General features: G+C 55.2%; 1 protein-coding gene and 1 long non-coding RNA gene across 7 annotated transcripts in view; one reads left to right on the forward strand and one right to left on the reverse strand.

Moving 5' to 3' along the window:
* LOC309626310 overlaps positions 1–14,666 on the forward strand; it is a 23,795-nt gene extending 9,129 nt beyond the window's left edge. Inside the window, exons 2-3 of the long non-coding RNA XR_014243106.1 lie at positions 13,239–13,475; positions 14,278–14,666. This is a non-coding gene — a long non-coding RNA (uncharacterized lncRNA). The remainder of the gene's footprint in view (positions 1–13,238; positions 13,476–14,277) is intronic.
* JCAD (junctional cadherin 5 associated) overlaps positions 415–25,821 on the reverse strand; it is a 38,009-nt gene continuing 12,602 nt past the window's right edge. For 2 of the 6 annotated variants that reach the window (XM_082386854.1, XM_082386856.1), the window contains exons 2-6: positions 23,736–24,071; positions 18,053–18,185; positions 14,676–14,860; positions 6,763–10,415; positions 415–2,134 (exon numbers count right to left, since the gene is read on the reverse strand). In XM_082386854.1, the coding sequence (XP_082242980.1) occupies positions 6,788–10,415; positions 14,676–14,860; positions 18,053–18,185; positions 23,736–24,071 (4,282 nt within the window). In that variant the 3' untranslated portion in view covers positions 415–2,134; positions 6,763–6,787. The remainder of the gene's footprint in view (positions 2,135–6,762; positions 10,416–14,675; positions 14,861–18,052; positions 18,186–23,735; positions 24,072–25,821) is intronic. The other 4 variants (XM_082386855.1, XM_082386857.1, XM_082386858.1 and 1 more) reach the window with 4 other exon arrangements.

Below are 25,821 nucleotides of genomic sequence, written 5' to 3' on the forward strand. Positions count from 1 at the left end.
AAAAATGTAAGGGGAAGTCAGAACCGTTAAGAGGTATGTACATGGATGACACAGGCATGTGTCTATGTGCATACGTATATACACACATGCCCTCCTTCATCTGCACTTAACAGGGAGGCACACCCCACGAGGACCCCCCCCCCCAGGAGCCGCCCTCACTGAGTGCTACCAGATGACCCCCGTGGTTCACCAACTACAGCAGAGTCAAGCGGCCTCTTCCCCACGACATCTTTCCTGGGAAAAAACAGTTTCAGCCATTCCTGGCAGAGGCCTGGCCCGTCATCCCCGGGTGTTGTAAGAAGCAGAGAGTCCTCTAATTTCACAGGAACCAAAATCTGGAAAGGAGTGACTATGAGTAACAGGTAAGAACCAAGGCTGCGGAGAAGTGTGTTTGAAAAGACTTTTCAGGACTGCTTGGATTCTGTGTTGTTTATTACCATCCAAATACATGAAGTTCTGATGAAATAAAATCATAAGGTACAGATAAAAACAGGCCATGAAAGCCCAGAGTCATTTTAGGGCCAAACTGCAGACCACCCAATAGTTCACATTTTAGGAATTTGAAATGCCTAAAAATAGATAAGGTGGTTTCTGAAAAAGAGAGAGAGAGAAGGAAAGAAGAAAGAAAGGAAAAAAAAAAAAAAAGGAGAGGAAAGGGAGGGAGGGAGGAGACAAGAAACCATTCAGGAAATGTTAGCTCACAAGAACGCCCGACTTAGAAAGAAGTGACAAATGCATAAAAAATGCATAAACTTTGTGCAGGTTAATGCAATAGTAAACAGTAGAATACATAGGCCTCATAATACTTTTGTAATGGCATACATATAATGTCTCTAGCACTTTTGAAAACTATGCAGATGCTAATTAAGGATGATTCTAGATAAAAATACATATTTCTTTAAAGGGGCGGGGTGGGAAGAAGGGAAGTATGGTCTCAGGGCGGATCCCCACAGACATACAAAGATGAAACTATGTTTTTTGGTAATTCTAGTGGATATGGCAGCAAAAATTTGTCATAAGGATGTTGGCTGGTTTTAAGAGGGTTATTTCCAAATATAACCGTACAGCTCTATTTGTAAAAAAATCTTTGTGAAAAGTTAATTTTATTAACCCTGAAAAATGCCTATATTGACATCTCTTTCTAAGATAAACTAAAAGTAGCAGAGTTGTGAACGGGTAAGGGCTATATGCTTTAAAGCAAATGTGAACCCTCTTTGGGTTCCTCTCACACAAAGGGATACAGACTCTTAAATACAATAAACTTCCTTAAAAATCTGCCACCTAACAATTGTTTACATCATAGAAAAATAGCATTTTTGTAAAAAGAAATATAGTTACTTTGTTAAAATGGTCTATTTTAAACCAGCAATTATTTTTCATATAAAGAATTTCTAAACATCCATACAGGAAATAAAAATAGATAATACTGAGTGCAAAGCAGACAACATCATGTTTGCAAACGATCAAAGTATCTCATTGCCAGATAAATAACACTCTTAGTTCATTATGGTACAAGTTTTAATCTTTCGGGAACTTAAAAGCTACAGCTTTATTCTCTGATGGCAAGTTACTTATACGTAAAGTGACTTCAGCAGAAGGCCAGACTGATGAGAAATGGATCATACATATGCGTTCACATTTCCCCAGAACTCAAAGTGCTGACACACTAGCAATGGCCTACATTCCAAACTCCGTGACATGAGCGTGGACCGCAGGCCACGGGGAAGCGAAGGGGGTTTTGCGACATTCACGGTCCTTTTAAAATCATTCATCATATCATCCACGTTTGAGTTTTCACATACAGCCAGATTAACACCAAACTCTTTACCAGCTTGGCTAAACCCATCATTAAGGAGGGTCTTTGTGACTCTTTTCTAAATATAGGTATTAACTCTTCGTGCTATAAAAACAGATGGTTTCAACGGACTACTGCTTTACTTCCACAGAGTGACTCTTTAGGGCTGATGAGTTTCCTGGCGGCAGTGGGGACAGGATATCACAGCGAGGGTCCCAGCTTCCTCCCGGGCGGCGGGGCTGAGGCCAGCTCGGAGATCACTCCGTTAGCAGATGACACAGCCCCGCACCCCACTCGCGCGTCATCACACCCTCTCCACCCTGCTAGGGTCGTACGAGTCTGCAAAAAAGAAAACAAAAGACAAGTAGCGGTATATTCAACTGGTCTGTTGTCTGTTTAATCCTCAGACCAGAAATAAATATGTTTAGGGAACCAAGTCCACATGTGTAGAAACGTTCATTTTCAGACATCTCACCCATCTTATTGGTATTTTTCACTACGGAGTAAAAAGCTATCTAAACAGTCTAAAGGCTGTTTTAAAGGGACGTGTATGACCACTACCTAATCACAGATGGAAAAATGGGAGTTGCTTAGTATTTTGATGGTCCCTTCCTGTTGTTCCCAGTGGAGCATAATTAACTTTAAATGCAACTCTTGTAAAGCAGCAGTGACGCTCTTAGCTGACGGTAAAGAGGATATTGCGTGTGCGTGTAAATTACGACTCTAAGGAAACCTTGCTGCAGAATGCGTGTCCTTGTGATCAGTGATGTCCCAGAAGGGCCTGAGGACCCTGAGACCCTGAGAGCTGGGCTGGCAATGACGGTGCTCCTGTCTCTGACCCGACAGCCGCCAGCAGGCCCTGGGAGTCTGGGCTGCCACGCTGATCTGTTCTGCAGGCACACACACTGGGCCCAGGTGGCCTGGGTTTCCGAAACGGGACACCACACGAAAGAACAACCGTCCTAGACCGTCATTAGGGCTGTGGCTAGGCCCTCGGGGGCCACAGATCTCTGGGGTCCAGGCAAACCTGAGGCTTACGCGTGTGGCTCCCATGGTCAGAATTTCCTGCCACGGCAGCTCAAACGGTTCCTAAGTTCTCAAGAGAAAACACGTAGGAAACCTGGAGGGGTGGTACAATTCGGCAGTTACTACAGCTGTTGCAGAGCCATCTCTTCCCAAAGCCTCTGGACCACGTGCATCCTGGAGGCCGCACGGAGGCCCACCCCTCTGGCAGCAAAATGTTTTGCCGCCTCCTCCGAACACCTTCTCGACGGCCCACGATGTGTTTACGACAAGACACCACAACCGCGATGACTAAGGCAGCGTGTGTCGCACTCGAGCCGCATGCCACAAGCCAGACAGGGCAGGCTCTTCCTGTGGGAAGCAGTCTGCTGCTCTATAAACATCTACTGCACCAAGTGCCCCTCGGTCTGGAAGCAAGCAGAGCTCCCGATGAGTCAGCCGCCTTCCGAGGGTCCACGCTTCACAGCCACCGTGACAGCGTGGGGTGGCAGCTGAGCTACATCTCTGTGCTCAATCGGCCTCATCTTACATGGATTCGGAGGGACCCCCTGTGAGCAAAGATGCCCTTTTCTCCGCTGAGAATGAGGCGGGTGGGCTCACTGCCAGCAGCAGAGAGGCCTGGAGAGGCTGTGTGTCTATTAAGCCTCCAGTGACACAGCCCCGGGGCCCCGAGCAGCCCACCCGAGGGCGGGTGCACGGAGAGGCCTCCACAGGACATGCCTGCTCCCTGACCGCCACTGCGGAAGCTGAGGGCCCAGAGACAGGGGGCCACGGACAGATTTCTGTAGAACAAGGGGCTCCTTCTTCAGATCATGGGGGGTTGAGGTCCAATAAAAATATAACGTGAGCCACAGCATGTTATTTTAAAGTTTTCAGTAGCCGTGTTAAAGCAAACAAAAGGAAATAGGTGAAATTAATTTCAATGATGTATTTTATTTCACCAGATAAAGCCAAAAGGTTATCATTTCAATAGGTGATCAATATAAAAATTATTGAGAAGTTTTAGATTTTGGGGGTGAATGTCTTTGAACTCTGGCGTGTGTTTTACGCTTACAGCACACCTCAATGTGGACAGGCCACATTTCAAGTGCTCAGGAGCCATGTGTGACCAGGGGCTACCACACCGGCCAGCAGAGGTCCAGAGAACAGAGAAGTCATTACCCTCGGTATTTGGAATCCTGGTTCCCATGGGCACCATTTCAGGTGAAGACAAATCACTAAGGCCCGCCCTCGTGGGTATTTCGAGTAGGAACACCCTCAAAAGCTATTGCCCTTGAGGACGTGCTGACGCCCAGCCTTCTAACGGCATTATTTGGCATCATTAAACTGCCTCAGGTTCCCCACCGCGGGCCCAAGCAGATAGGCTCCCCCTACTCTTCTCCTGAACTTCTATTAGGAGAGCAGCCAGCAGAGGCTGATGGGACCAGCAGGACCTGATGTGCCAGGATTACACTTCTGACCTGGAACGTAATCCATCCAGCAGAGATGGATTCTATGACCTGAATTAGTTTTGAGCTGCTGACTTCTTAGCTAGAGTCCAAAAAACCACTAAAAAATGTTCACTGAAATGACCATCTTTAAGCTGAAGGAAAGTCTTTATGACACAATGGGTACACAACATAGATAATAAGCTTCTAGAAGGGTGTGTGTGTGTGTGTGTGTGTGTGTGTGTGTGTGTGTTGTTACAGATATACACGGTATAATCTTGTTGGAAAATTCCAGAACAAAATCTGAATTTAAGCGGCCTGTGAGTTCAGGGGCAGTGAAGGGGGTCCGGCGCACTGGGGTGACAGAGGCAGGGGTTGGGCGGGGACGGAGATGATGACTCTTGTGCCTAAAATGATAAAATACATCAAAAGGAAAGAGTCCAAAAGCTTACGAGCAACAAGCCTTTACTATGTCAATCAAAGAACTCTCAGAAGGACTGGCTTTGAATACTGAGGCCTGGCGACCATCACCTGAAAGGCTGACGGCATCACCTGAGCTGCTGCACGTGCGCGAAATCGCCCCTGTGGGTCGTGCTATACGGCCACTTCAGGAAGCTCGAGGTAACTATCACCACGAGGAGCTCTCTGCCTTCAGATTTCTGCTCATCTTGTTGTGCGTCAATAACAAATGCACCAGATGGAGAGACAAAAAAGTAATCAAAGTCTCGAACTGTTGGAAACTATGGTTAAAAAATATAAAAGTCATGGGGGTGGGGTGGAGTTTGAATGGCTGGCTAAAACGAAAATCAACATTACCTAGGTGATTTCAGACACCTATCTGGCCCCATTCACGTGTCAAAGGGTCAGGCTACGAATTGAGGGAGTACTGAATTGAACTAGAAAATTTTTGTAACAACATATTCCCCGAAATACGTGGCCATGGACAGAGGCATAGCGATCTTTACAAACCGGTGTTTTCCTTATAACAGGATGTGTCTTACTTTAAAATCCTTATAATTCTCAGGAGCACTGACAAAATCATCCTGATTTTATAGATAAAGAAACGCACTTTAAAAGCCTGTGACGATGTCCTTTTAACCAGCACTTTAAAGCCAGGGGGCCTATTTTTGGTGGGGGGAGAGGGTCTCATGCTGCAGCCTGACAAATCCCGATGGCTCACAAAATGGGTCATGGAGTTCTTTCCACCGTAACGGCAAAGGCTCCACATTCCTGGTATTCTCTTCCGCAGCAAAGACCAACTTTGTCAACTCAGATGACCCAAGAGGGCGCCGACAAATGAGTTCTTTCGATCATGGATGCTGTGTGAGGGTGGGAGCAATGTTGGCTCGTAAGAATCACTCTGCATTTGTGGGAAAACTGAAAAAGTGCCAAGGAGATTTTTTTGTTTAACCAAAGTTTCGGGACTCTTCCAGCTGAAACCAGTGATCTTCTCCGTCTCCTTTTAAACCCTTGGATTTCAAAACAGGAAGCAGAGCAGCGAGGGTTGGGGGCCACCCGGTCGGGGCAGCTAGTCAGATGGGAGGGCCTGGCTGATGAGGCCGGGCTGGGGTCGGGGTCCGGGGACAGCGCCGGAACACTGAGGAAGGGGCGCGCTTCACCCTTCCAGCAGAAGGGGCCCTTCTAGTCGGTAGTTTATGATGTGGACTTTGAATTTCCTCTAATCGTGTCTAGGGTATATAATCGATAATCCCCGGCGCCTGAAACAGACATGCCTGAAACAGAGATGCCAAGGGCTCTCTCGCCTGTTCATGTCAGAGCCGAGAGGGTGAACAGGTGTTTGGGGGCGTCACTGTCGCTGTCATGGGAACCTGCCTTGTGGTTCTACATGCTGAAGAAGGCTCAGGGGACACGTGAAGGTGAGAGGACGCAGGACTCATGGGCCTGCAGGATGCTGCGGCCAGAGCCAGCTCCCCTGGGTCTCAGCCATCGGAGCTCAGGGGCTGGAAGAAAGAGGGTTGGCGGGTGAACTTCCAGGGGTAGGTGGGTACTGAGAAAAGCAAACTGCTAATTCTTTCTAGACCTCTCAAGTCTTATGAATGGTGTGGTGGTGAAAACAGATAAAAATGGGGACAAAGGATTCTGCAAGAATCACGGGGCAGGGAGTTTATTGAATCGACTGGTACGTCTTTTCCCATTAGGTTAATAAAGCAACGAGGGTTATCTGGGTGAATGGCTATTATTTGGGAAGAGAATACAGAGTACAAATGCCATGGTCTCCTACGAGACTGGTCAAGGGGCCTGCACTAAAGCTGGAATACTTTACTGATGGACCTCTTCACAGTTAGGGGCCCCCAAGTTTGTTTATGTCTGGAATTTTACCTAGTTGCTTACACAGATAATTTCTATCAAGACTGGATCATTTAACATACACTATAAGACCTCGCTTTTTAAGGAAAGCTTCTGGATGATTCTTGGTAAAATGAAGACTCTTTTGGCCCCTAATGCACAGGGTCAATTGCACCTTTTCTGAATCTGCAGGTGTCAGCATCCACCAACCTTGTGTTCTGATGCTCTCGGGACGTCAAATGAACACTGAACGCGCCCGCCCGCCTGCCCGATCCTCACCTGGGCACCAGAAGTCCTGACCGCCGTTCTCCTCCCTTTGTGCTGTCGGATGCCCGTCTTCCTCCAGCGGGAGGGCACCCCTGGGGTCAGAGAGCTTGTGCCTGGCGCTCAGAGCCCCCGGGCCTCCCGGCCGCGCCCCGGGGCCCCTCTCGGCCTTCGGCTCCTCGGCCTCCTCCGCAGCGTCTGCGCCCCGCGAGGTCAGGAGCCTCAACCGAGACACAGAGCTCACCTCCTTCATCCTCATCAGGCGGTCGGGGTCTGCCCTCCGCGGGGGGGACGCCAGTTTCTCCTGTAAACTTTCAATCACTTTGGACGTGCTTCGGAGCCTCTTCTCTGAGGCTGCCAAATTTGGGGTCCTTTCTATAAAATGGAACAAGGTGGACCTGAAGGGTGGCTTTGTCCCCACGTCCTTGGGATGGAAGGGCTGGCACTCCTGGGGGCGGGGCTGAGGCTCAGGGGCCTTGCTGGCGACGGCCCCGTCCACGCCCGCGGGCCCCGAGGCCCGGGGAACCTGCCGGGCGCTGGCCCCTTCTCCCACAAACAGCGGGCTTTCGGTCCAGCCGCACCTCCTCCTGCTGTAGAAGGCGTCGGCGGACGCGGCGGGGTCACACCGCTGGGCTGGGCCAGCCGCTGCCTCCTGCCTGGGGGCCTCAAGCCTGCGGGCACCTCCGTCGGCCTCGGGGTCTTGGCTCTGCCCTGTCCTTCGGGCGCCTGGCAGCAGGGACTCCACGGCCACCTCAATGCCCAGGATCCTGGCAGCCCTGGCTTGGAGAGACTCGTTTGGGGGTATTTCTACTGCACTGGCTTCCCCCGGAGACCCCGCTACCTGGCCGGCGCTCTGCTCCGGCCCCGGCGTCAGCCCCACAGACCTCAAGTCTGGCGCCGACAGGCCTCGGGGCTTGCCAGCCAGAGAGAGGGGGGCCCCCGTGGCCCCTTGCTCCCCACCGCCCTCCGTGGGTGCGCTGGCGGCGCTCAGCTCCGCAGCAGCGAGCCCGCCGCGGAGCTCCCGACTCGGCGGGGGCGCCCTCGGTTCCGCTGCATCGCGCGGGGGCCCCGCTCCGGCATCGCTCGGCCCGGAAGACGCTGCTCGTCTCGCAGGCCTCGGGCTGACGGCCGGCTCGGGCACCCCGGCCTCGACCTCCCGGTCCCCCTCCTCCGCCATCCAGCTCCCGGGGGGCGACGGCCCCGCGGGGCGTCCGCTGCCTTCTGCCTGCCGGGGCCCGGGGGACCGAGGCCTCGCCCCCTCGCCCCAGCTCTCGGGCTTGCCCTTGACGCTGCCCGGCCTGGGCTCCGGGTCCTCGGGTGCCCTGCCCTCCGGGAGGCCTGGGCGCTCGGGCGCGGGCTGGGCACGGCCTCCCCAGGGCGGCTCTGTCTCACTGTCCTCGCTGCCGCTGCCGTCGCCACCGCCGTCCCTGCTCCCTTCCTCCTCCTGAAGCTCCTTGTTGAAACTTTCCAACTGGCTGATCAAGTCCCAGGGGCGGCGGCTAACGGGCTTCAGGAGGAACTGCCCGAACGGCTGTCTACTGTTGCAGGGGCCTGTGGTCGCCCCCTTGACCACCTCGGCCCTGGGCACCGGGCTGCCTCCGCGGCCACGGCCGTCCACGCGTGGCTCACCCGGGCTGGGGGCCTGGTTCCTGGACGAGGAAGACCCTGAGAAGGCGCTGCCGCTGCACGGGCTGAGGGGCCCCCCTTGGCCTTTCGGGGAAGGAGCCCCGGGCCTCTGGCTCTGGTCACTGGACGCCAGCGCCACGTGCATCTGAACCCCGAAGGCGTCCAAACATCTTGGAGGCAGCGCGGCGTCGGGGGACCCTCCCCGCATCTCCCCGGGGAGGGCCCGCGGGCTGTGGGGTTCCTGGGCGAAGCTGGTCTGCGTCTGCTGGTCTCTGTACTGCTGCCCGGGCCACGAGCCAGGACACGCGAGCGCTCGGTGCTTCGCAGGCTGTGGGAACCTGGGGCCGTCGGTTGGCTGGTCTCCTCCGGGGCCCCCCGGGTCTGGTTCCCAGAGCTCCGTCCTCCCGGTCATGCCACCCGTGAGCGCCTGCAACTCCAGGTCGGTGGAGGACAAGCTCAGCAGGCTCTGCTCTGGCAGAGCCGCGCTCTTCTCGGGCCCAGGCCTCTTATCCGCGCTCTGCTTCAAGTCGTTGTTGTTCGTATCTGTAGCTGGCAGATGTGATTCTGACTTAACTGGGATGGAAACCAAACAGAATATCGTCTCGCTCATTTTTTTCTTTGAACTTTTCTTGGTCTGCAGCCCAGCTTCGAACTTTCTGAGCTGGGTTTGTGTCTCGCAGGTACCCTCGCCCTGGGGGCTCGGGGAGGAGACGAGGCTTTCTTCGCGCACGTCGGGCCGCTGACTCCGAGTGACGACGCAGGCGTCTCTTTGGTCAGCAAAGCCACCGTCTTCTCCACCCCTGGGGAGCCGGTCCCACAGCCAGGGGGCGCTGGGATCGGCCGGGGTGGGGCGGCTCTCGCTCCCCGAGGGGCCCCGAACGGCAGCCTCCCGCTGCAGGCTTCCAGGCGCCGGCTCTGGGGCAGGGACAGGGCCGTCCAGCTTCACGTCTTCCCAGAACCCGTGGGGTCGGGCGAGTCTAATGTGTCGTATCCGTGGGTCGTCGAAGGGGATGTACAGGACGGAGCCGTCACAAGCCGTGGCGGGGCGGGGCTGCGGGAGGACCCCGACAGGAGAGCACGGGCCGGGCCCCCGCTCCTCCCCGGCTCCCCGGGGGCCCCAAGGGGGCTGGCCGCCGGCGGCATCCTTCTCCATCGGGCGCCGCTGCGCACGGCGGCCTCCGCCCTCGGGCCTCCGCCCTCGGGCCTCCCCCGGGCAGGCGGGTGCGGCGGCCTGGAGCGGCCGGTAGGAGGGCGGAGGCACGTACACCGGGGGCTCCAGGCCGGGGTCGGGCGCGCACGGCTCCTGCCTGGCGGCGGCGTTCGCCTTGGCCGAGGGGGCAGCAGGCGAGTCCGGCTGCCGGCTGTCCGCGGAGCTGCCGTTTTCCGCGCCGGCCCTACAGTGTCGGTGGGAGCCGTAAGATGGAGGCTTGAGCGGTCTCCCAAACCGAGGCCGGGGTAAGGGGGCCAAGGAGCCGCCCTTCTCGGGGTTCCTGGTGGATTCCAAATCGCGAGCACCGTTTGGAGGCTGAAATGGCACTTGAGGGACAGCCGGCAAGTGCCCGTCGCTCAGCGGGATGGGAATCTCCACGCAGCTCAGGTCCTCGGGGGAAAGAACTCTCGGCAGCGACTGGGATGTCCCTGGGCTCTGGGAGGTCAAGCCGTGGCCTCCGAGTACGCACGGGTGCAGGTCTTGGAACAACTTCTCCCCGACGCCAGCCGGTATCTGCCCCCCCGGGTTCCGTGGCTGGCTCTGGCCTCCGACGCGGACGCTCTGCCATCTGGCGGGACCCGCCAGTCCCAGCCCTTCCTCGCCAAGGGCCTTCTTCATCACGTCCTCGCTCCTTCCTCCAGCCTCCCGGGGCCCCTGGGTGGCGTGCGCGGGCGGGCTGGGGGCCCGGGCCGGCTCCTCGCGGGCCTCCTGCTCCCTCCTCCGGTAGGTGTGGCTGCGGCCGGCCGGGGGCTGCTGGCGGAGCCTGCGAGACAGAGAGGCACGCGGTTACGCCAGGGAGGACGCGCACAGGGAGCCTGCCTGGGCCGCGACTGCTGAAAACCACACCCCGGGGCTTCCCTGGCGGCGCAGGGGTTAGGAGTCCGCCTGCCAGTGCAGGGGACGCGGGTTCGAGCCCTGGTCCGGGAAGATCCCACGTGCCACGGAGCAACTAAGCCTGTGCACCACAACTACTGAGCCTGCGCTCTAGAGCCCAGGAGCCACAACTACTGAGCCTGCGCTCTAGAGCCCACGAGCCACAACTACTGAGCCTGCGCTCTAGAGCCCACGAGCCACAACTACTGAGCCTGCGCTCTAGAGCCCACGTGCCACAACTACTGAGCCTGCGCTCTAGAGCCCACGAGCCACAACTACTGAGCCTGTGCTCTAGAGCCTGAGAGCCACAACTACTGAGCCTGCGCTCTAGAGCCCGCAAGCCACAACTACTAAGCCCGTGTGCCACAACTACTGAAGCCCACGCACCTAGAGCCCATGCTCCGCAACAAGAGAAGCCACCGCAGTGAGAAGCGTGCGCACTGCAACAAAGAATAGCCCCCGCTCGCCACAACTAGAGAAAGCTCGCGCGCAGCAACGAAGACCCAACGCAGCCAAAAATAAATAAATAAATAAAATTAAAAAAAAAAAAAAAAAAGCAATGGACTATAAAAAAAAAAAAAAAAAAAAACACTTCCAACCCCAGCACATCGACTTGGAAGAAGACACGGCCCACGAATGAGGGCTGGAAGGCAGCCAGCTGTTCTGCCATCGCGCGCCTAGCGACAAGATGCGCACAACAACTTCAGGACTTCGCATGCACGTGAGCGAGACCAAGCTCAGGGCTCTGAAATGCCCCAGGGGACCGGGCTTCCCGAGTGTGGCCCTGGGCCCGGGACTCCATCCCCAGCTCAGGCCGGACGGCCGCTTGCTCTCTGGGGGCGGGTCTGGGAACCCGCTTCGAGTGTGGGCAGGAATCACGAGGGGGCCGCTCAGGCGAGGACCCTGGGTCCCAGTCCAGAGGCTGACTCAGCAGGCCTGGCTGGGGCTCCGCAAGAGGCACTCCCGCCAGGTCCCTGGGTGCTGCCTGTGCTGTGGGTCCCAGCACCCCCGCTGAGCACCATCACTGCCGGCGGGCGTCAACCACGAGCGCACGGCAGTCGGGGGGCCCCGCCTCCCCACGCCCGCAGGCAGCACCCCAGCTCCGCCCCGTGAGAGTCTCCGAGGCAGGCGGGCAGCCAGGCACCGCGTCTCTCGGGGGCCCCCAGCTCTTCCCAGCGTCTGGATGAGACGGAGGCTCTAGCAGAGTTCCCACACCTCCCCGAAGGTAAGAACCACCCAGTGGGCTCGTTAAACATACACATTATCCATGTCCCTGACCCTAAAAGTTCAGATTCAGTAGCTCTGGGTTACGGTCCGGTGTCTATCGTGTCTATGCCCAAGGGTGGCATCTTGTCTTCAGGGGACGTAGGAAACACGCTCGGGCCGCCTTCTGAGACTGAGGGGCTCTGCTCCGGAGAAGAGCCCTCTGCCAGGCAAGGGATGCTGGCACCTGCGGCCGGCCAGCTCCAGGCTGTGGCCCACCGCCCGGCTGTGCACCAGGGTTTCCCTGTGAGCCTTTAAGCCATACCACCGCCCAGGGCTCACCCCCAGACAGGGGTCTAATCAGCGCCGCCAGGAGCCCGGGCCCGGATATTTCCAAACCTCCTCCAATGACTGTGGCAGCCCGAGTTTAGAGCTGCTCTACTGCAGCTGAAGGAAGGATCTGAACAACACCACTAAACTGTGCAGAAATATTAAGCTCCTGCCTACAAAGCGGCAGAGACCAGGCCTATAATGCAGAAAGCCCATGAGGCGGGGGGAAGCCCGGGGCGCCCCACTACCTCGACGAACCACGGGCTAAGCAGGAAGGGTTCCAACTCTAAAAGTCCCGAGTGCTTTTTAAATTATAAAAGTAACACGCACTCATTGTTGAGAATGTGGAAAAATATAGGGAAGTACAAAACCCCAAAATCGCTCGTAGTCTTTATACCCAGAGACAGTCATTTTGATGTATATCTTCTAGTCTCTGTGTGTGTGAGGATGTGGATTTCCAAACAGCCTTAGGGTTGATCTCCCTTCTGGTTTTACGTCAACATTTCCCAAGATCTGCAGCACAAACGACAGCCGACACTTACATAGTGGTGACAGTGTGCTAGGTCCTTACTAAGTGCTTTCCTAACCCATTTAAGCTTCACCAGCACCGCTCCGAGGTAGGAACTGCTGTCAGTCCCATTTTACAGGGGAGGAAACTGAGGCACAGAGAGGTTGAGCAACTCTCCCAAGTCACACAGCTTGTAAGTGGTGGGAAAAGAATTCAAACCCAACAAATGTGACCATAAAGCCCAGTTGGCCACCATGTTTTACTTCTTCCAGCATAATGACAAATTCCTCACGTGCACAGTTTCGATGGGAGAATAGTAGTCTGTCATGTGTACGTGCTTTATTTAACCATCATATTGCTATCAGACATCCATGTAGCTTACGTTCTAAAACACTTTTGAGAAACGCTATTCACCAACACTAAGCACGTCTCGGGTTATTTAGAATCAATCCGTAGAAAAGGAATCGGCAGATCAGGGGATCACGCTATCCCTGCTGTGCAATCTGACCTCAGATTGGCCAGGCCCGTGTAGTCTCCCACTCGCAGCGTGGAGCAGAGCTGGTCCTGCTGAACTGTTTCCGGGTCTGGTTATGACAGTCGATTTGTTTCCTTACTAGATAAGTGAAAGTAATCTCTCATTGGTTCTCTCTTTTTTTTTTTTTATGTGCTTAGGTGTCACTAAACCACATTTTGTGGTTTGGAACGATTTCTACACCATAGTCCACTCTTCAGCTGACAGGACGGCAGAGCAAGGGTGGTACGGAAAGCGGGGAGGGGCTCCGGGCCACTAGCTCCGTGCGGCCACAGCAGGTGGAGGCCTGGGGACCAGCAACTGCATGGGATGGGCTGCCGGAGCACCCTTCCCAACACACAGGCAGAAAGAAGGGCGGTTCAACAGGAGCCTAGATGGTGAATAAATGGTAAAAACCTACTGTTGTTACTATTGTTATTAATCATTATTCTGGAATTACTTCTCTGCCTTAAGAAGTGAGGGTAGCTCTTCAGGTCCTGCATCCCCACCTCAATGACTTGAGCAGCCACTTCAGCAAAGCTGAGTCATGGGCTGAAAAAGTAGAAAATGTATGAAGTGAATTTGAGGCAAAGCATTTGCTGCACAGCCGCCTAACTCCTGCATGTACTTTGCCCACACGCTGCAAGCTGCCTTAACCCTGCGCAGAGCTGACGGTTTCTTTGCTGCTTCTGTTGCCATCAGATGGCCATTCGAGCATTTAGGTTTTGAAGGCTGGCACAGCCCTCCTCGGGTCAGGTTCTACAAGGACTGGTCCCTGTGGAAGCCACCATGCTGGCCTCCTAGATGTGCCCCCCGCCACCAGCCGAGCTCCGGAAGCCGAGGTCCCTTCCCTTAGGGATGCCCTACGGCCGCCCCTCCGGAGCCTGATGCAGACGATGAACCGTGCAAAGGTCCTCGGCACCTACTGGCTTCAGGGTCTTAGACTCTATGCCAAGTCCAAGGGCAAGATTCAAAAAGTGCAGCTTAATAAGATGTCACAATTGTCACAGACCCAATTAAGAGAGAGTAAAATAAATCACTAGGAAGTAGGTGGTCAATGCCCGGCGTCAGAATCTCCTTTCTCACCTCTGTTCTGCAGCTGACGGTGAGCGGGCTTCCTTACAGACCTGTAAACATCTGGGGTGCCTGGTTTTTACAGAAGAAACCACACTGCATGGCTTTTGCTCACTTTCTCAATAGATATTCTGGTTTCTCGGCAAACGTCAGGAGGGACTGAAATCCTGAGGTGCAATTTGTCCACGTTTGGGGCACGAACATAATCAGAGACAAACAAAGAAGGACATAAACAGGACGAGGATATAAACAGGCTGTAGTTACCTATGCCAGTAAGGGGGCCAGTTTTCTTCCCCGCCCAAAAATGTTCCGTTATCACCTTAACTTTGTCAAAGCTGCCATCTGTGACTAATCAAAACGGCTAAGCATTCTAGGCAAAACGTTTTTCTATTTGCACAATACACCGAAATCCCAGTTTCAAGAAAACACAGATCCACCCGGAGAACTTTAAGTAATCTATTTTAAAGAGTACCCATGACACAGAAAACTATAAAGCAATTATTTCACAAACATCTAGTTTGTACCTAGTCTGAGCCTGGCTCTCACAGGCACACGTGGACCCACGTGGTGACAGTTCTGGTGAATGAATTTCTCCTTCAGACAAGTTATCAAGTTGGATATTTACTGGCTTCAGTGTATGACGTCCATTAGCAGCTAAAATGTGTGCCACTTCACATGGCTTCAAAGCCAAGAATGTGTTTTCCGGTACCTTTGAGAAAATAAGCTGAGATCAAATTTTTCTTTTTAAAAAATGAGACTAATAATTTACATTTACAAAACGTTAACAATGGGACGTTTCACAAAAAACATGCTGAACGCCTTAATACAGGGTGGGAAAAAGATAAGGAAAGCCAAGTGGCGTGTGAGAGCCCAAATAAACGGTGTCGACAAGGTCAGTGAGACAAGCAGGGTCTTTGTACAGAATCCCTGGGAGAACAGGTCAGAGAGGAGACAGAAGCCACACCTGCGAGCAGCTCCCTGAGTATCAGAAAAGAGACACGATGACGACAGAACCACTGATACGCGGTGTTTGGAAAATCTCTGAAACATGAACATGTGAATAACAACATGTCTCCAGGAAAAGAGGCAGGTCTATTTGCTGAAGATATTTAAAGGCTGATGATGAAAAAAGTGAGGAGACCTTTCTGTCTGTTCACATGACATTTTCAACCGCAACAGGAAATCCCACCATCCTTTTAAAAAGGAAAGCCTACTTAGAAGGGCAGCGTGGGCCATGATTTTTAACCATGGCTGTACCCACTGCAGGATTATCCCCTCCACGGTCCTCAGAGCTACACCAACCTGTGATCGCCTGGGCTCGATCCAGCCTAGCTCTGTGCCCGATACCCCGCGGCGGGGGGGAGATGCCCTCCTCCCTTCCCCACAAAATCCTGCATCTGGTCCCCCAAGGGCAGCCCCCAAAGTCTCGTCTTCTCTGTGGAGGTCGGGGTGGAGGGCGGGAGGCCCCACCCAAGTGGTCCCCAGTCCAGTGACTTCTTCCCGTTGGCAGGGCCACCACCCTAGCAGATGCTGGTGCCGCCCCATGACCTTGAAACCCTGGTGGCACTTCCTTCAGAGGCCACGCCCTCTTCCAGATGGGCGGGTCAGTCTTACCCAGGGGCACAGTCTGAGCATGAGGGTAGTACATGTCGCTTAAAAGACCTCCCACCCCATGAAGGAGAAGCGCTTTCCTTCTAGGTTGGGAGGGGCACCGGGGCATCTCTTCAGAGTGACTCAGCGTCACCAGCCCAGTGTTGGGTGTCTGGCATGTTTCTGGGATGCGGTCAGCTATCTAGTGCTACAGAATTTCCTCCCAATCCTCTCTGGGCCTGGAAGCCTGCAATTTTACTTTCCGGCGTGCCGTGGTATATTCAGTATACTACACCGTGTGACTAACCCTCTGACTCAGGGTAACAGATAAGCTAATTTTGGAAAGGGGAGCTATAAGTTCAGGAAGAGATCACGACTAAGGTTTAGAGGTTAGCGCAAGTTAAGATCAGTCAGAAAAGACAAAGCTGCTCTGGGAGCATAATGGACAAAGATCGCTATTCAGCCAAGCTCAAGCTGAACAAGAACTGCAGGTTGCACTGGCATAGAGGTAACTAAGAGACACACAACCGTCCGGTCAGACGCTACTGTACTGTTACGCCTGCTTTTCACAGTGTCGTGATAAGTGAGTGCCAATGATAAATACTAGAGATTCAGCTGAAATAAAGGACCAGGGAGACTATTCCAGGAGGTTACTGTTTGGTTATTTTTTTTTAGATACACACACACTTAACAGTGGGTCTGGAAGAGGAAGCATGATAAATGACAGGACTGAGGAATGATGCTAACTTTAGCGTATGGGGGAGGGGCGGGGCGGGAAGACAGTCCAAAGCGCTCTAGGTATCCACACGGACAGGTCACTAAGCAGTTCCACCCGGGAAGCACATCTGCTGACGCAGGGGACGGAAGGCCCTCAGTCTGGTCCTCCACCCGGGGGTTTGAACGCCTCAGCCCGGGTCCAGGGTCCACAGAGATGAGCTCAGGTTGGGCAGGGGAAGCTGTGCCGTGGGGCTGGCTATCAGACCGCGTCACCAGCAGTGGACACAACTTGCTCTCGTGGCGGCCGGCAGTTTTCTGCATCATCTTCGGGGTAGGACTTCAAGAGATTTTTGATTCTGCGAGGTCTGGTGAAGACCTTTTATCCAAGTGACCTAAGTCAGAGGCCCCGCCCAAGAGGCCCTGCTCCGGGGAGGGGCGTTTAGGGTCGTTGCTTGCGTTTTACAAACCAGCGCCTGGAGCTGCAGTTCTCGGGGATACACGTGGGGCAGACGCCGTTCCCTCCCTCCCAGATGTGGGACCCTCCCCCCAGCGGCTGGGCAGCTGCCCTGCACTTAGTCTGGGTGACCTGGCCCCTTCTGATGGATTTCCCAGCTTCAGGAAGAAAGGGCTGAAGTGGGGAGGAGTGGGATGAGAAGACAGGGCCTGCGGTCAGGTTGCCGGGGAACCTGCGGCGGACCCCCAAGGAGGGCGGCTCCCCGGCGATGGAGCTGCCCGGGACCGAGGGGCCCCTCGGCGGCGCCACCAGGGAGCGGGGTGGGGACGCTGCCCGGAGTGTGTGGGCGTCCCCTGGGGCGCTGGGCGGCGGGGGGTCCAGACGCCTGCAGCAGGGCTTCGTGACCACGTACCCTCGGCAACACGCCTCACCTCCTCTGGCCTCTGACTCCTCGCCCCTGTCCAGTGGATGGTCCGAACGCCTTCCTTTTCATGAGATAATACAGTTCAACTGTTTGGCAGAGTGTCTAACATACGAAACCCCTGTTTTTAGCTATTCGTACTATCATGAACCCCATTAAAAGAAATTCTCAGCAGAGTGGATCCATTTCGAAAGTCTTCGCCTCACATGGTACACGGAGGGGGTGAGGGGCAGGCAGGAAAGAGACAAGTTGAGTGTCTGTCTTCGAGTGGGGTTATTTTAGACCCGTACTGTCCTCTCCTAAGCTGTAATCAATGGGCCTGCACAGCAGCAGGGAGTCAGGACGCACTGACTGCCGTCACAAGACCCTGACCCTCCGGCCAGGCTCTACGGGAGGGTCCATAACAATGATGTCCAGCCAACCACTATCTAGTCTATTCAACCAAAGCAGGAAGAGCAAGCCGGGACCCATTTTCTCTCTCATGAATCCACTAGGTAAGGCAGATTATTCCAGAATTTTCCCATGTTCTCGTAATAAGGACATATCCTTATGGATATATATGGGTATTTCCTCACCTGCTAACTAACCCAGTTCTCTAGCTAAAGAAGGAACTCATCACCAACGAGTCTCCTCTTGGTGATAATGTGGCTGCCAAGACAAATGGAGCTCTTGGCTGTGCTGCTGATGTCTTCCCCCTAATTCTAGAAGCACCTCCTCACCAGTGTTCTCCCTGAAGTCTCACGTTCAAAGGGTCCAACCTGATTCTTCTTGGGAAAACATGGTGACGGCAGAGCAACATGGGAGCACGTGCAGGGAGAGGACCAGTGTCCGGGCTTCCGGAAGCTTACACTGCTGATGAACAAGAACAAAGTGCCTCAGAAGAAGGGTTTACAACAAGACAACGGGGAAGTCGGAGGTCTGAATCTTCACGTGCGTTGATGAGCACTCCAGCTCCCACAGTCCATACTTTGCTCTGTGAAGAGGTCAAACTAACAAGGCCTAACGCTTAGGAGATGAAGCAGCAGCTACAAGACAAACGATGTTTGTGGAAGTGTAATTCTGTACAGAGAAAGAGATACATGGAAACAGATGTTAAACTCGAGGCATTCCTTTTTTGGAAAACCATTATAAGCAGGATATGATTGGAGAGAAGCTTAAAAAGCCTCTGAAAAGGAACTGTTTACCATACCCAGTAGCACCACCTAGAACGATGTTCACTGATCAGATGTAAGGCTCCCCAGGCGAGGCCCCTCACCCCACATCAGAGATCCTCTCAGACTGCTGAGTCTCTAATTAGCTATGACTGCGCTGACGGCAGGACATAATTACAAGCTATTCTCAGGATTTCTGGGGCTGAGCAGAAAAGAGCTTATTGTGGTGCAACTTTCAGATTCAGACCTCTGCTATGTTACGTTATTTTACAGTTTCCTCTGATTATAACATTTCAAAGGAAACACAGTAAGGAAACAGGGAATGCCTGATAACAGTGTTTCACAAGTTTAATGGTAGCTGAGTATTATTCAGTGATGGCTACTTGCATTTAAGCATGCAGTTTCCTCCACATATAGATAACAGCTAGCTTTTCTCCTTTGCGTGTTTCCTCTGTTTCCCCTTTATCTTTGTGTGTGTGTGTGTGTGTGTGTGTGTTTTGGCAAGCACACCCTGGAACAAGGCAGTATGTGCAGAAATAATTAAACTTGGTATAAACTGAAGGACTGAAAGTCTACTCATTATAAGCTTTGAGCACAGATGTAAATACCAGCTTTCAGAAGCATCATTTTCATGTTGCCATGGGGAGGCCAGAGAGGCCACAGAGAAGATGCACATAGTTAGTATCTGTTGTTGGTTATACGGCCAAGATTAGGACACAACAAAAACCTAGCATTAAATCATCTGACATCTAGAACGCTGTCTGCAGTTTTACAGACATCCTCGGTTTTCCTGCTGTGAACCCAGGAATACTGTAGTGACATTTGACATGACCCGTGAGTTTTCTTCCGTACCACATGGGTGACTCTCACACAGCCAGTTTCATCACCCCAGTCCGATCCCTGAGATCATTTAGGAGTGGTTTAGCACCCAGGTGACCTCTCTGCGGAGTGAATGACTCAAGGGGGACGTGCCAGGGCTTTAGGGTTCCTAAATCAACGGTCTGGGAAGAGAAAAGAAAATATGCGTGGGGTGCACGGTCAGCCCCGCGCCCACCCTGGCCTGGGAAGCGCCCTCATCCGAAGCCCTCCGCCAGAGCGGGTGAGGCTCGGACACCCACCACCGTCCAGCCGCCCTCCCCTGGCCAGCCCCTCGCCGCACTGACCGCCGATCAGGACAGGGCCGGCACGCTCACCAAGCCCAAAACATCTCTGGCTGCCCCAAACGACACATACGTTCTCTCGGAAATTTAAACTAAGACCCAAGGGCGGAAGTCGGCGGGGGCTCTGGAGCCAAACCTCTGCCTCCATGCGGGACTGAAGTCCCGGGGAGCCCAAGTCAGCGGGAAGTGGGACCTGCTGGTGGCGTCTGCGGAGGAGCTGCAGTGCAGGGAGACGCAGTGACAGGCGACACCTCGGGCGGAGAGGGTCCCGCAGGGACGAGCCACAGCCTGGAGAGACCTGGGCTAGTGGCCCGTCCTGGGCCCAGCTTGCTCATCCCACATCGGGTGAGGCCGCCAGTCTTCGTGTCCTGCGGGCCAAGACCCCGTGGTATCCTCACACCTCTCCCCTCACGCAGGTGCCTCTGGTTCCCCGCACCCGGAGAACCCACAAGGACGGACGCTTTCCCGCCAGGGACCAGGCGGCCCCCTGGGGGTTCTGCTGAGCCTGTGATTGTCACCTCCTCCCCCCGCCCGTCCCCCAAGGTCGGCATAAACGAAGCCACCAAGACCACGACCTCAGAGCTGGGGTCGACGGCGCAGGTGACGGGGCCGCACAGCCAGGGTTTGCGCTTTACACGCTTGTCGCGTCGCCAGCCCTGGGAAGGTCGGTCTCGGCAACACGTGGGACGCGGCTTTGGAAAGCAGTGACTCTAACTGTCATTCTGGATAAACTGTGCCGAAGGAGAATGGTCTCGCCACTTGAGCCAAAGGGCTTCTCAGCAGGTTCAGCCGGTCCTGCACCCCTCCTGCCATCCCAGGAGCTCGGGATCGCTCGAGCTAACAATAGCGACAGCTCAGAGCACAGCCTCTCCGCCCACTTAGGAAGCGTGGATCCTGCCTTTGGGAACCTAGTGCAGGCTCCAAATCTGTTCCGTGTTCCTCCCCGCCTCTTTTTCAACATTTTGCTGTATATAACCAGCTCATACACGAGAAACTCTAAGGTGATGTGAGTTATCAATCCCATCATTCTTCATTCTCACCCCGGAATCCTGATGTTCTAGCCATGCCCAGATGACGGGCGACTCTGCTCCCCACCTCCGTGGCCCCGGCCTGTGTGCGCAGGGCGGCACCACTACCCGGCTCTGACCTGGGAGCACAGATGCCGTCCCTACGCAGCTCCCCAGACAGGAAGGGGCGCGGCGGCGCGTGGGAGCTGGTACCCCCGCCCACGGGCAGGGAGGGCAGGGGAGGCGGTGAGGATGGCCCAGCACAGGCGACGGGCCCCGCCAGGCACAGTGTGGCCAGGCCCGGTGCTGCTGTGGCCCGAGCCGGGCTTCCCTCCACGGTAGCACCGAGTGAGTGGCCCTTGCAGAGTCACTGACGTTCTCTGAGCTTCAGGCTCTTGGCTATAAAATAACGACATTGCTAACATGCCTACCTCTCCGCCATTCCACCAGAATAAAACAAACCAGTCTCCTTTCGGCCCCTGTGGCCTTCCAAACTGCTCTGAGCCCCCCGTCCCCAGGCGGTCCAGGGGTGCTGAGGACCGGCCTGTGGTGTGGGCACTCCCTAGGGCAGACCTCACCCCACCGAGGAACCGCAGGATGAGGGGCCCCTGTGATGCTCCTCAGTCACCCCGATGGCTTGGAGTTGGACAGCGCATCCTGGGGCCCAGCGGCCCCCCAGACCCGGAGACCAGCCCGGCAGGGTCACGGTGGGGACCAGGCCAGGTGCAGGACCACGGCTGCCTCGCCAAGTGACTAAAGGCTGGGATCTGGCTGAGTACCACTGATGCATCCAGATTCAGAATTCCCAGGAGCCAAAGAATTTGGCAGTTTCCTTTTTCTTTACATTTTTAAGCTTTAACTATTAGCACCTATTTATTTCCTCTCAAGGCACGCTTCTTCTGAAAGGGAAACACAATCCCCTCCCGCCTACCTTTCCGCTTGCCTCCTCTTTCCAGTTCTCTACTGGCCACTAAAGAAAGAAAACGTCTTTTCACTTCCAGCCAGGAAGCTGGGCAGCGGGTCTCTGAGGCGCTGGGCGCTGGCATGGATCTTTGCAAACATGAGTGCATTTTCTCTTTCTACCCTACAAGGCAACCTTCAATCCAAAAGCGCCTCGACACCTCCCAAGTTAACCGGCCAGCCTCAGAACCGGGGGGGGAAGGGCCAGATCTCTCAGAACTCTGTCAACAGGCAAAGACGTCCCAGCGCTGCTCTCAACCCAGCTGAGCCCTTCACTTATGACAGAAAGAAAGGCGCCTACAGGTCTGAGGGAGGCTGGGATGGAGGGCCTTGAGATTCCCAGGCCCCTGTGATCACACAGGGCTAGGGAACCCTGAGCGAGCTGTGAACGGGGCTGGGGGCCTCAGTGCCCACGTGGAATCCTCAAGGGGATTCTACTGCTTCCCAAGCGGGACCCAACTCTGATCTCTGATTCAGCCCTTTGCACTGGGATGGACCCCACTCGTGGCACGTGTGCAGGGATTCCAAGGCCACTGTCTTTACCTCGTTAGAAACTAAACCTTCTGCTTCTCAACAACTGTTACAGGGCTGGATGGATGAACTGAATCGTGGGCTTATACTGGACACACTGTGTGCCCAGCACGTAGCAAGCTCTGTAGGAAATGCAGGAGGAGGAGCAAGGCACAGCCTCGGTGCCCTGAAACCCAGGGCGGAAGGTGCAGGTGTACTCAGCACAGAACCTGAAGCGCAGGAGGCGGGGTAAAACCCAGCACGCGTTCATGCGGCAGCAGCTAAGGCTGTCCTGGCTCTCGGACAACATACCCACAATCACCCTCCTCCAAAACCCACGGTGGGCATGCTTTTCAAGGAATATGGCTGCAAAGGCAGTAGTGGACATAAGGGCAGGTTTTGAAGGGCAAGGTTAAATAAAAGCAGCTTCAAGCCCTTCTCCATCCTGGGTTCCCTCCTAAACCCGCCCCGTCAGTGACAACGCTTGCCCTCCACAAAGAGGCAGCTCTGACTTGGCAACACAAACCTGCTTCTACTCCACTGGGTGTGAAGAGGGGTCCTCCCCTTTGCTTCTACTCAGTGACCAAGGTGCTGAACGCTCCGACCTGTAAGAGCAAAATCCCTCCCCTGAAGGCTGTCGGCCAACAAGGAAGATCCTCCCTGTGAAAGGCGACCTGTCACGGTGGAAGCTAGTTCATTCCCTTTGGACTTGACTCACTGCCCTTTTTGTTTGCATGTCTGTTTGTTTCCCTTAAACAGAGGCCCTCTGCTCCCACCGGTTTGGGTGGCCCGTTTTGCGTGGCTGTACCCAGCCTCGCGCTCTTTGTAGGCAGGGCCCCTCCGCCGGCCTGAGCCTGGTCCCCAGGCAGCATTAAAGGCAAACACAGCTTTAGGAAGTAATGGCAAAGCGTTTCCCTAGGTTGAAACTGCCGGGTGAGGGCTGCGGAGTCCTCTCCAGCGCAGGCTCTGGGGCAAAGCCGCCGAAATTCCCTCTAATTTACCTCCCCTCTCCTCCACCAACCCTCCCCGGTCCACCCTCTTTTTGGTTATTAAGAAAACACCCACAGACGCAGCTGTATTCAGACGCGATCTCCACACTAGGGCCCGTGTGTGACGTGTGCGTGTTCGCGTGACGTGTGCGTGTGCACGTGTGTGAAAAGATGGGGTGGAGGCCAGTGGAATTACACAAATACGCGAGAAGAAAGGTTTGCTTCGGCATGCGTGGGGGAGGCGCATCGTCTTCCAACTGTGTAATGTACAAGATATTGAAACATGTTGAAGAGAAAGCAGAATGTGTTAGGAATGTGTGCCTGACATAAACGGGCTTCTCCAGGGTTTTCAAGTGATTCCTGGCTGGGGAGATACGAAGAGATTACACGGGAACAAAGCGGCTGAGGATTCAGACGCCGCGCCGCGGGGCAGAACGCGGTTCCTCGCCGCTCCGGGCTAAACGCCCGCTGCTCCAGCCCTGCGTCCCCGCGCACGCCGCCTTGCGCCGCTCTGCTCCTCCCCCTCCCAGGCCCCCAGCCACACCGGAGGCGGCCAGCGACGTACTCACACCCCCACTGCCAGACCCCCGGGGCGCAGGGAACGGTGGCTTGAGCTGGAGCTTACCCAGCCTCGGGAATCCGCGCAGCGGCAGCAGCGCTCGGGGGCTCCCCGAGGCTCCGAGGCCCGCGGCTTTCGGGCTCACTCAGGCGGCCGGTCCCCAGCGAGGCCTGGCCGCGTGGGGAGGCGGCAGGGCCATCGTCACAGCCGTTCAGCAGGCCGGGGCCCGCCGGCGCCCGGGGCCTCACGGGCTGGCGCCCCTCGCCGTCATCCTTGCGCGGTGCCGGCAGCTCTCTGGACAGCTTGTAGCCGTGGGAGATCAGGAGGTCTTCTACGCTGTACATAGCGCTCGGGCCGCGTCCAAGCCCCGCCGCCGGGGCCGTCGTGGTGGCAGGACCCACACTGTGGGACAAGGAAGGAGAGTGTCTGTGAGCCGTCACCGACTCCCCCTGGCGCCCAGCGCCTCGCCCGCCCTCGACCCCGACCAGTCCGGACCCTGGGCACGGTGCCAGCAGAGGAAGGGAAGAGGGGCTCCTCCAGCTCATTCAAGCCCGGGCTTGGGTGACTTGGCCCCTCGTGGACCAGAGAGGCGGCATCTGTTCTTTGATTCCACTGAGCCAGGGTGCGGCGCCGACTCTGGGGACCCCGCCCTCGGATGGCCGCCCCTCGCGGGAGAGTCCAGACTAGCGATTTAAGCCATGAAATGGTGACAGTGTCCCCAGCGCCCACACCCCAGACATCTGAGGACAACACACGTTACACCGGAGAGAGGACAAAATAACGAGAGACTCGGAAGCTGCAGTTACTACTCCATGCTGCTAAAAAGAGACATTCCCAGCTTAATCTCACTGTACTTCCCTGCTTTCATCTTGGAGACACACCTTTTGCTCCAAGAGGGCAGAGCGAGATCTGTAATCAACCCGGGGCCATGATGCACTTCAGCAGAAGCAATCAGCCGCTGAAAACAGATCTTCAGTCCTTGATGAGAAACGCTGGCCGAGCCTACGCACCCAACGCGCTACACGATCCCAAGTTTCTTCCCACACGAAACCTGTAAGAATCAAATCTCTCCGCAACACATCCTGGGGAGACGGTGTGCACCTCTGAGCCCAGGGTGCCCACGTCCGAATCCTGCCAGGGCACCTTAGTTTAACAGTGGCAACCTCCCCAAACAAACTGTCCTAAGACAACGGTACCGGCCAAGAAGAATGAAAATGGACAGAGCCCTACGTGAACGCACACGTGTGCACAGATGCGGCACTGCCATGTTTACTTTTACACCAGAGGATCTTCTTTCCTGCGTCTTCCCATCGCTAATAGGGTGGAAGGCGGTTTGGTGAGACCTGCCGCTGCCTCTCCTTGGGCTGTGATGCTGGCCTGGGAGAGCAGCACACAGAAGCGGGCCTGGAAGAGCCCGGCCAGCTCCAGCCCCGCTTGGCTGGTGGACGGAAATAGCAACGAGCACCGTGGCAGCCCCTGCAAACAATGGCCAGGAAATGCCTGCCGCCCGCGTGCAGGTGAAAGGGGGGCGCAGGGGGCACATGTGCTTCCTGCTGCCGGGACCGCTCACCAGGGCCCATCACAGGATCCGCTGTGCGTGTGCTCAGCCTCATCACACGCTAGGCCCGGCAGCAGCGAAGTCTCCACTGTCAGCACGGAGAGGGTGGGGGGACCAGACTGTGGAAGTCTGTGATTCTCCATCAGGCACCTCCAGGTCATGGGACATCCACAAGCTCCTGCTGTGACTATACTACTAGCAGAACCATCTCCACAGCAACTCTGCCGCTTCTGACCCTCCTGCTGTATGTCTTCTAGGGGGCTTGCACAGCACGGCCAGAGAAATGGAAGGACCAGAGAGGCGAGCATTTGTTCCGATTCCACTGAGCCGGGCCCTGGGCTGGGACTGCAGAGGAAAGGGATCCCCTCACAAACCCAGGGCCGTGGGAACGCGGAGGCAAGGTGTGTTTTGTTCAGTGCTAGGCCCCTGGCATCTAGCACACAGTATGCTCTCAATAAATCACTGTTGAATGAATGCACAGTGGGAGAAAGGGACATTTGAGCTAGGTTTTGAAGAATGATTAGGAGTTCACTCCATAAACTGCACATGCATGTGTCTGAGATGGGGAACTGGCATTTAAAATAGATTTGGGGT

The sequence above is a fragment of the Balaenoptera borealis genome (assembly GCF_965194805.1).
Source record: "Balaenoptera borealis genome assembly, chromosome: 3".
In the NCBI taxonomy this organism is placed as follows: Eukaryota; Metazoa; Chordata; class Mammalia; order Artiodactyla; family Balaenopteridae; genus Balaenoptera; species Balaenoptera borealis.